We start from the raw sequence: 10,767 nt of genomic DNA, 5'->3' as shown, positions 1-10,767 counted from the left end.
CGTGGTCAGAGGAGAGGGAAGACTTAAAGGATGGTTTTTTCACAGCCTTTCAAATTCTATTTATAGAGAGGTTTTTCTGAGTTTTTCATTCTTGAGATCTTTTTCACAGTGACCCATTTTCATTCTGAGTTTTTCATTCGTCAATGCCATTCCAGAGGCTGAGGTTGTGATAATGCCCCCACCGGAGTCACCAATAGAACAAGTGGCAAAGAGGACCAGGAGGGCTTCTGTAGGGAAAGAGGTAGTGAAGAATGAGACCACTGCACCCCCATCTCCTCCACCACCGGTGACCAGGAGGATACCGGAGAGGGTCGAAACTTCTTCTCATGCCCAGTCAGACGCCCAGTGCGAGATGTCTGACCTAAAGGGGATGAGGTTGTTTGCTCGTAACTATCAGCGCTCGGAGAGGCGGGCCAAGGATCGGAGTATAGCATTCGCCGGCCGGTTTGTGGAACTGGCGTAGAAGGTGTGTGATTTGGAGATGAAGGCGGCCCTCCTGGAGGAAGAGAACGAGGTACTGCGTGCCCGCCTCGAAGCTCTATCGGGGAACACTGGTTCCTCGGAAGTTCCTTCTGAGGTGAATCCTGCCGAGTGAGTTTCCTCGGTAGCCCCGGGTTCTTTTCCCATAGTTGGGGAGGCAGGACATTGTTCTTTGCACTTCCCTTAGAGCCCGGGAGCAACTTCTTTTTGGCGGTGGCGTGGGAGTTTGAGCGGTTTTTACCAATGTTTGATAATATCTTTTTGTTTTTTGTTTTTCTGACTTTGGCCTTGAAGCCCTCTTATGTAAACGTTCGAACAGTTTAATGACAACTTACTTTAATTGTACCTGTGAATTGTTTGGTTGACTTTTCTTTTTATTCTACAACTTGTCTGTACCAGTAGGAATACATGTGTACATTAATCAATATTTGCCTTTTAGAAAGGACTCCCACTGAGACATGTCTTTACTTAGGGACCTCAGATTCCAGACCATTTTATCGCATACTCCTTGATTTGATAGAGTTTCACTCAGAAATTTGCCCTTTGTTATACGCTATTTGACTGGTCGGCTTTCATCTTGGATGGATCATTACCGATGCAGAAATACACTCGGAGATAACTTGTGCTTATCCCGTTATTTAAGCATCATAGCTTTTTTTAATAAGAACCCCTCGGTGAGAGTGTAGAATTGGTACCGAGTCACGTGATCATTTTTTCTCTTGACGCTTATTGCCTTGAGAATGGCTACTTTACTCATAATGGAAACCGTCACCTTTTTCGGCGCAATGATGGGAGATGTGAAACGTCATCATCTAGGGACGTGACACGTGTCTCCTTTTAAATGGTAACTTCGGCTTTTCCCGCCCAGCGACTTTAACTTCTTCCACAAGGCATTTCTCCCCTTTTACTTTTTAAACGAAGTTGTTTTACTTGCCGGTTTTGCTACAAAGGTGGTGCCAAAGAATAGCGGGACTTTTCTCGCCCCGGAAGGTTCATCTAGTACCTTCATTCTTACAAAAATCCGTAAGTTCTCCTTTTTTCTTTCGTGTTTCTATCCTTAAACATGTCTGATGCTTCAGATTCACAAAACCCTTCTGGGAGCGTAGATCATATGAAGAACTCAGAATCTCCTCATAAATTAGATTCAGATGAGAACCTTAGGGATGAGGCCAGTGATAGTGAGCCACCGGCTCTGGCAAAGTCTTATAAGAAGAGAAAACCTATTAGGAAGGAGAGGGCCCCGAAATTGTAAAAAAAGGACCAAAACTGCTTCGGGGGCCACCAGCGAGGTTTACAAACCTGATGACATTCCCTTAGGTCTAAAAATGAAAACACCGTTAGCGGAGCAACACATTTCCTTAATTAAAGAGTCGACCGATTTTTTCGAGGCTATGGGAGGTGTTGGGGGGACCCCATAGACCAGAGATAGTTGCAACTCAGGTTTGCACTTTGATTGGGAAGGACATAGATGGTATCCATGGGGAATACCTTATTCCTGATGATTATCGTATTCGGATACCCAATTCCATCAAGCGAGTTTGCGAGAGTTCGGTCGCGGGTGAAACAGCCTTTTATCTAGAAGCCTTTCGTGGGGGTCTAGTATTCCCAGTAGCGGAAGTAATTCCTCAAATCTTCAAGTTTTATGGGATAGCTCCCTCTCAAGTCTTTCCAAACAGTTGGAGAAATTTATTGGCCTACTTGGCCAAAAGCAGACTTCTGAATGCTGATGTGTCGGTAGATATCTTTCGTCGATGTTTTAAACTGGTGGATGATGGGGAATGGTTGACCATTACGCATCGGTGAAACATAATGATTGGGGCGAAGACCCCTTCTTCAATCAAAGGGTGGAAGAATGAGTTTGTCTTCGTTTGGCCTCCAACGGGCGCAGGATGGGATTTTCCTTTTGATTGGAGAAAACCCCTCAGCCGACAAATTAAGTGTCATGCCGAAGTTAGGAGATATGGGAAATAAGATTTTCAGGTCCATCTCGTCGGGCTTTAAGATTTATACTCGGGAGTTCAAAGACCAAAAAAAGCTTGTAGAATATGGTTTGTGCCGCAAGATAGTTCGCCCCAGAGTTTCCATCAAGGGGGTCGGATCCGCCAAGAGCAGTAATTCTCGTTCTCGCTTCTTATTCATTCGGCTTTGCCTTTGTTGAAGGTCTTTAATAATTATGCTCCTCTATGCAGGAATGGCGTCTCAACAAACGGGTGTTCCCGAGAGGAGAGAAGTCCCGGAAAAAATCCAGGATCCTGAAAAGAGTAGAGAGTCCGGGAAGAATAAAGTTCCAGAGAAAGGGGGAGATCATTCGCGACCGACTCTGATGATATCGGTGGCGGCTCTGAAGAGGGCTCGAAGAGCTAGATATGGAGGGCATCAACCCGGTACCGCCCCTCCTTTGACGACTCTTTTTGAAAAGTCGAAAGAACCGTCTGGAGGAGAAAGGCCTGACCCGGGGAAGAAACTCAAAGAGAGCACATCTGAGGTTCCGACTGATGGAGGTCCCAGTAATCTTCCCCCTTCCTTTACTGTTGATGGGAGTAGGCGAACACAGCTTCTGTTTCATCACGTCGATCTTCCGAGAGGAGATGCCCAGGTTCGAGGAGACCCCTTTATTCCTTCTTGGAAAGTTGGGGACAAGGACTCGGCTATCCATAATCCACGGGTTGGGGTAGAAATGTGTCTGAATAGCATGCTCCCGAATGATAAGGAAGAGTTACGAAAATTGAGTGCTGGGGCTTTAAGCCACTTCTTCCTTCACCAACAGAAGATAGTAAGTATAACCGAGCCTTTCTTCTTTCCTTTTTGTCTTTATACTCACTCGGACTTATTCCCGCTATCCTTTGTTAGATGAACGACCTCAGTGCCGTGGCTTCCAACCGTATTATGGACACATTAGCGGACAATCTAAAGCTCAGGGATGCGGTCAGCGGTCTAGAGGGAAAGAATGGTTCTTTACAAGACAGAGTTGCAGAACTTGAGAGAAAGGAGAAAACCGATGGAGAGGTCATTGCTGCGCTCCGAAATGACTTAGAGGACACGCAGAGGAAACTCAAAAATCAGAGGAAGCCGTTAATGAGCTTGTTAGAGATCGGTCGGTAGTCGAAGCGGAGGTAATCTCCAAATTTAAGGAGAGTGAGGATTTTGGGTTTGAAGTAGCGTTCCATGCTCTCGACTTTGAACTGAGGGGGTTCGAAGAATGCAAGAGACAAGTCCTGCAAATTATGCCTGATTTTCCGATAGAGCGCTTCATCGCCCCTAAGACTGATACTGTGGCCACTGACTCTCCGATCATTGCCGAGTTGAACCCTCCCTCTGCTAATGTTTAAAGTTCTTTTTAAAACTTATTTGGTTTGTAATATTTGCCTCATGGTGGGGCATATACTTTGTGGTGGTGTGCTTTTGTTAGCACATTTTGGTACTTACAAGTACCTTTTATTTATGTTTATACGATGCAAAAGTTTTATTCCTCACCTTGATGGGGGAATAAGACTTGTACTTTTGATTTTATGAACCTCCTGCCTTTCCTCTATGAGGGGTGAAGTGTTTTATTATTACTCTGGTTTTTTCCTCTCTCCTTCTTATTAAAAATAAAAAGGGGCAAACCAGGTCAAGAAATGGCAAGACATTTGGTCCATGCTTTTCTTACGAGAAGTGGGCCGGACCTTAAGTCCTATTCCCATGTTATTTAGGGATACGCTCTCTTGTTCCTTTATAAACGTAACAATTTTCAGGTATTCCCTTTGTGCTTTGCACGTCGGTCGTCTTTCTTCGATTGATCAATTCGAAGTCGACTGACCCACCCTCCTTTATGAGGAGGCAACTCATATCAGGTGATATTTTTAGTGGTATCTGGGATGATCAACCTCTATCGCACTTCACATATCATCTGTTTTGATCTAAAGATCAGGGCATCGGATCCTCCTGTCTAGTGGGTCGGACAAGTGCCTCACCCTACTCGACCGGCTTCTATGCCATGTCTGTGGGCATTAACCTTGAGAGGTTAATTGATGTAATGGCATCGAGTCCTCCTGTCTAATGGGTCGGACAAGTTCCTCACCCTACTCGACCGGCTTCTATGCCATGTCTGTGGGCATTAACCTTAAGAGGTTAATTATACACTTTATATTTTCGAAACATGGGTATGCAAGGGCTTTGTTACTACCTCTTTTTTAAAGGTTTGACAAGCCTTTTACCTTGTTTATTAACATTTTTGAAGCATGTATAGAAACATATTTAACACATAGATACATAATAGGAACACTTGTAAAACAAATTTAAACTTTATTTCATTAAGCTAAATTCCTTATTACATCCCTTTAGAAGAACTGTTTCTACTTATTCCTACATTTAAAAAAAAGAAAAACAAAATAACAAATACCAAACAAAGAAAACTAACCAGACTTATTGATAGGATTTTCTTAGGTTCTGCATGTGCCATGTCCTGGGGATTGATGCACCATCTAGATTTTTCAATTGGTAGGCTCCTGGGCGTAAGATCCTTAGAACTCTATAGGGCCCTTCCCATGAGGGGGTGAGTTTTTCGGCATTCCTTAGGTCTGAAATCTCTGTCCTTCGGAGTACCAGATCTCCTTCCTTAAGAGCTCTTTCTTTCATCCGATGGTTATAGTACCGAGCAACCCTCTGCTGATATGCGGCGACTCTGATCCGAGCTTTCTCCCTGGTTTCCTCCACGAGGTCCAAACTGCTTCCAATGAGTTCGTCGTTCAGTTGTTCATTATAGCTTTCGATCCTTGGAGAAGGGATGGCTATCTCAACTGGGATGATTGCCTCAACGCCGAAGGCTAGGTTGAATGGAGATTCACCCGTTGCGGTGCGTGGGGTAGTTCTGTAGGCCCATAGGACATTCGGTAATTCTGACGCCCAAGTGTTTTTGGCATCTTCAACTCTCCTTTTGAAACTCTAAAGTAGAATTCGGTTGGTTACCTCGACTTGTCCATTAGCTTGGGGATGTCCAACCGAGGTAAATCTTTGTTCAATCATGAGTCTTTCACAAAAATTTCTGAATTGTTCACTAGCGAATTGGGGCCCATTGTCGGTAACCAGCACCTTTGGTCTTCCAAAGCGACATATGATGTCATGGTAGAAAAAAGTTTATGTTGCCTTAGAGGTGGCCTTTTTAACTGCCTTGGCTTGTACCCATTTGGTGAAATAGTCTATCGCAACATATAACATTGTGTGTCCGCCGACCGATGGTGGAAAGGGGCCTAATAGGTCCATTCCCCACATCGCAAAGGGGATTGGGCTGGAGATAGAGGAGTATTGGGTTGTTGGCTGGCAAGGTACCGAAGAAAACTTTTGGCACTGTTCGCACCTCTTGACATAATTCCGGGCATCTTCCAATATGGTCGGCCAAAAGAACCCTCGGCGAAGGATCTTGTGAGCCAACACTTTGCCCCCTGAGTGATTGCCACATATGCCTTCATGTACCTTAGCCATTGCTCGGTCGGCATCTGCAGGTCGGAGACATTTTAAGAGCGGCTAAGAAAATGAACGCTTGTAAAGTGCTTCACCTTTTAAGATATAAGGGGCGGATTTGGCAGTAATTCTCCTCGCTTCCTTTCAGTCCTCTGGCAAGATACCATCTTTGAGGTACTGTATTATGGGATCGATCCAACTGGGTTCATGATTAATGTTGGTAACCTCCTCTCTCTCGGTACTAGGGCGGGAAAATACCTCGGTGTATACATTTCCCCAGCTGGTGGTTTCAGAGGAAGCCATCTTAGATAAAGCATCAGCTCTTGCGTTAAGAGAATTCGAAATATGCACAATTTCGAATTCTTCAAAAAGGGAGATTTTTTCTCTCACTTTTTCCAAATATTTGAGCATCCTTTTAACTTTTGCTTCATACAGTCCGTTGATGTGTCCGACGATGAGTTGAGAGTCGCTATGGGCTTTCAATCTATCGGCTTCCAATTCGTGGGCTAGAGATAATCCTGTCAGAAGTGCCTCGTACTCGGCTTCGTTGTTGGAGGTAGGGGTGGACATGGTTCGGTTCGGTTTGGTTTTGGGCTAAACCCAGAACCGAACCATATATAATCGGTTCCCTGAAATTGGAACCAGAACCGAACCATATATGTGTGGAACCAAACCGAACCAGAACCATATAAAATCGGTTCGGTTCGGTTCGGTTATGGGTTTACCCAACCTTCACCAATGGCCCTGTTTATATAAATAGCATTGCAAACAACAAATCAATCAACAACCGATCCAAAAACCAATCCAGATCTATTACGAAAAACAACGGATACCTCAAATTCTCCGAACGCCTGTAGCCTATCCAAGATCTGGCTCATTGGAGCAGAGAACAGCTGAAAAAAGAAACACATAAAAAATGTAAACATAATTCCAGTCTATCCGATTCGAAACATTGAGAAAAAAGGGAACGAGATCTGTTCCGCATCATACAGATGACTCGATTCGAAAAGAAAAAACACATCAAAATCTTGCGAAAAAAAAAAGAAGAGAAAGAGATCTGTGATGAGAAATTAAAAAAAAAAAAAAAAAACATCAAAAGCATCGGTTTGATTTTTCTGTAACGTGTTTTGATAATGATGAGAAGATAAAACAGGGATGAAAGAAAAGAACCTCCGAGCCGCATTTCACCTTCTTTTCCATGACGCAAACACCACTCGTTATTTTTGCAGCAACATTTTCTTCCATTTTTGTTTTCCTTTCCTTCTTTATCTTCTCCTTCTTCCACTTTTTATACTTGTAACAAGTTCTTGTTCAACGGTTGTAAAATTTCCTCTGTTTTCTCCGCAAAAATCTGAATCTGAATATGAGAATCACGAGGATCTGAAAATCTGTGATATAAAGAAAGAAAGAGAGAACTATTGAGAGGGATCGAGGTTGATGGTATCTTTTAAGAACGCAAAAAGGGTAACAAAAAGCAAATCCACCTATTTCTGCCTTTTATAGCCTTCACGAAAATTCGGTTCTCGGTTCGGTTCTCGGTTCTGGGATCCCAAACACAGAACCAAACCGAATTTGCATCGGTTCCCAGATTTCTGAACCGGAACCGAACCATATATAAATGGAACCGAACCGAACCGAACCAAATGTGCCGGTTCGGTTCGGTTCGAACCGGAACCATGTCCACCCCTAGTTGGAGGCATCGAAGTCTAGTTTTAAAACGTATTCTACCAAGAACTTGTCGGGTCCGGCCAAGACTAGGCCTGCTCCTCTTCCTGCTGCGTTAGCTGATCCATCGACAAACAACATCCATGGATATTGTTTTTCCTGATGTTCTTATTTTATCTCCTCCTGCGCCCCCCCCCCCCCCCCCCGAGGCTTCAGCCGGAGCTGTGCATTCCATGACAAAGTCGGTGAGTACTTGCGACTTAATTGCAGGATAAGGTCGTACTAATATGTCGAATTCTCCCAGCTCTACCGCCCAGTTAATTAATCGTCCCGAGGTATCGGGCTTCTGAAGGATTTTGCACAATGGTCGGTAAGAACAACTATTGTGTGGGCTTGAAAGTATGGGCGCAATTTTCTAGCAGCGACGACCACCGCAAATGCAAATTTCTCAATACTTCGATATCTTGTTTCGGCGTCGTGCAATACCCGGCTGACGTAATATATGGGGTGCTCTGTTTTTTGTTCCTTTCTGACCAATACAGAACTAATAGCAAAGGGGCTTACCGTTAGATAGAGATATAACTCTTCGTTTGGAAGCGGTTTCATCAATACTGGAGGATATTGGAGGTATTGTTTGAGCCTTTCGAACTCTTCTTGGCACTCGGTTGTCCCTGAAAATCTTTCATGTTCCGTAATATTTTGAAGAACGGGAGACATTTCTCGGCAGATTTTGACATAAATAGGCTTAGAGCCGCTATCCTTCCTACGAGCCGTTGTACCTCGTTCACAGTTCTTGGTGGTGTCATATCAAGGATGCCTTGTATCTTCTTGAGATTAGCCTCTATACCTCGTTGACTTACCATGAATCCGAGGAACTTGCCGGATGTCACCCCAAAGGCACATTTCAATGGGTTGAGCTTCATCTGGTATTTTCATAATACCGCGAAAGCTTCCTGAAGGTCGGTAACATGGTCGGTCATTTTTAAGGTTTTAACAAGCATATCATCAATGTATACCTCCATGTTCTGACCGATCTGTGGGGCAAAAATTTTATTTACTAACCTTTGATACGTAGCTCCCGCATTTTTAAGGCCAAAGGGCATGACCTTATAAAAAAGAGGCCTTGTTCTGTGACAAAGGATGTTTTGGGAATGTCGGGGGAATACATACGTATTTTATTATATCCGGAGAAAGCATCAATGAAACTAAGCATCTCGTGGCCGGATGTAGCATCTATCAACATGTCAATTCGGGGAAGGGGGTAGTGATCCTTCGGGCAAGCCTTATTTAGGTCGGTAAAGTCGACACATATCCGCCACTTCCCGCTCGCTTTTTTTACCATTACTACATTATCAAGTCATTCTGGATAATGTATCTCTCGGATGAATCCGGCTTGTAGAAGTTTATTGACCTCCTCCTTTATAGCCTTCTGTCGCTCAGGAGCGAAATTCCGTTTCTTTTGTTTGACGGGTCTATGAGAGGGGTCGACGCTGAGTCGATGGACGGCAACGTCCGTCGAGATACCCGGCATATCTAAAGCAGACCATACAAAAACATCTGCGTTAGCTTTCAAAAAATTAACCACACTGGGTCGGATCTTACCAGTGAGGAGTGATCTGATCTGGACTGTTCTTTCATCATTTTCCCCGAACAACGGTATCTGGGTTAGCTCTTCTATCGGTTCTCCGCGTGTCTGGTAATTATCCGATCGTGGATCGGTACCGGCTATTTGGAAAGCTTCCTTTGCTTTTTTCACCACTTTGGTGTAATCAGCGTAGCAATTTCCAGCTCTTTCCTGATCTCCTCTAACCTCGCTCACTCCTGCTTTCATCGGGAATTTGATTTCTAGATGAGGTGTCGAGACGACCGCTTCAAGTTTGTTTAGAGTCGGGCGTCCTATGATGGCGTTATAAGTAGAGGGGACCTTTACAACCACGAAAGTTTGCATGATGGTTTTCTGCCGAGGCTCGGTACCGAACGTTACAGGTAGGTCTATCCTACCTTTGATACTAATCGATCCACCAGAAAATCCATTGATAGACCATTCGACTGGTTTAAGCCTGTCCAAGTCTAAATGGATCTCTTTAAAAGCATTGTAATGTAAGATATTGACAGAACTGCCAGTGTCTATCATTACTTTACTCACACTGAAATTGGCAATAATAAGGCGGACGACGATCGCATCATCATGGGCAAGTAAAACATCGTCGTAGTCTTTTTCGGAAAAGACGATCTGTTCCCCGCTGTAAGTAGAATCCGATCGCAATTTCTTTACTAGAGCTCCACCGCATGAATTTGGGCGGCATAGGCCTTCTGTCCAGAAATTGTTGGCCCTTCTAAGGCCACTCCCTCAACGATTACATTGATGTTCCCTGCGATTCTGAGTGGAGCGTCGGTCCTTAAATCCGGGAGCTGTTTAAGCTCAGAAATTTGTCTAGTTTGGTCATTCCCGGCGATCGATTGGGTCAGATTAGAAGGACCGGGTGCCTTTGGAACTTCGGGTTTGTAGGAAGGCCCATTATGCTTCAGGTTCAACAAGTATTTATCAACTCGCCCGAGCCCTACCAACCTTTCGATTTCATTCTTCAAATTATAATAATCATTTGTAGTATGACCATGGTCGCCATGAAAATGGCAATACTTACTAGTATTACGCTTTCGACCGGTACCTTTCATCTTTGGTGGCCATAGGAGATCCTCCTTTCCTTGAATTTCGTAAAGGATATTTGCTAGGAATGTGTTCAAAGGAGTAGTTGTACCTTTCGAACTGTTGCGAGGGAGCTCGGTTACCAGATTGTGACTGTCGATTATCAGATCGAGGAGGTTTACCCTGACCATTATTCGAACGGGCCTCCCCCTTCCTCTTCTCCGGAGCTTTGGGGAGTTCTAATTCTTTTTCCATGGCGAAAGATTCTTCATTGTTAACATATTTGTCTGCTACTGCCATTAGTTCATGGAGATCTCGAGGAGGGACGATATTCAGAGCTTCTTTGAGATCTATGTCATGGACAGCTGATTTCATTGCTGATCTAACCATCTCATGATTAGGGTCTTTGATTTGTAATAATTCAGCCCTAAACCGACCTATGAAAGATCGTAAGGTTTCATCATTTCCTTGACGGAGAGCGAGGTGCGTGTCGGCAGGTTTTTTCTATGGCCAACTATTGGCGAAGTATGTCACAA

At 44.1% G+C, this 10,767-nt stretch overlaps 1 protein-coding gene across 1 annotated transcript; it reads right to left on the bottom strand.

Annotated features, from left to right (window-relative positions):
* Positions 1-8,941: 8,941 nt before the first annotated feature.
* Positions 8,942-9,718, bottom strand: LOC143865808 (uncharacterized). The gene has a single exon (XM_077375913.1). The coding sequence runs from the start codon at positions 9,716-9,718 to the stop codon at positions 8,942-8,944; it is 777 nt and encodes a 258-aa protein (XP_077232028.1).
* Positions 9,719-10,767: the final 1,049 nt, after the last annotated feature.

Source organism: Tasmannia lanceolata, unplaced genomic scaffold (assembly GCF_043159265.1).
Source record: "Tasmannia lanceolata isolate RefF3 unplaced genomic scaffold, GAP_Taslan_0.1 ptg000112l, whole genome shotgun sequence".
Lineage (NCBI taxonomy): Eukaryota > Viridiplantae > Streptophyta > Magnoliopsida > Canellales > Winteraceae > Tasmannia > Tasmannia lanceolata.
The sequence above is the reverse complement of the archived record's forward strand: the minus strand, read 5'-3'. Positions and strand labels throughout refer to the sequence as shown.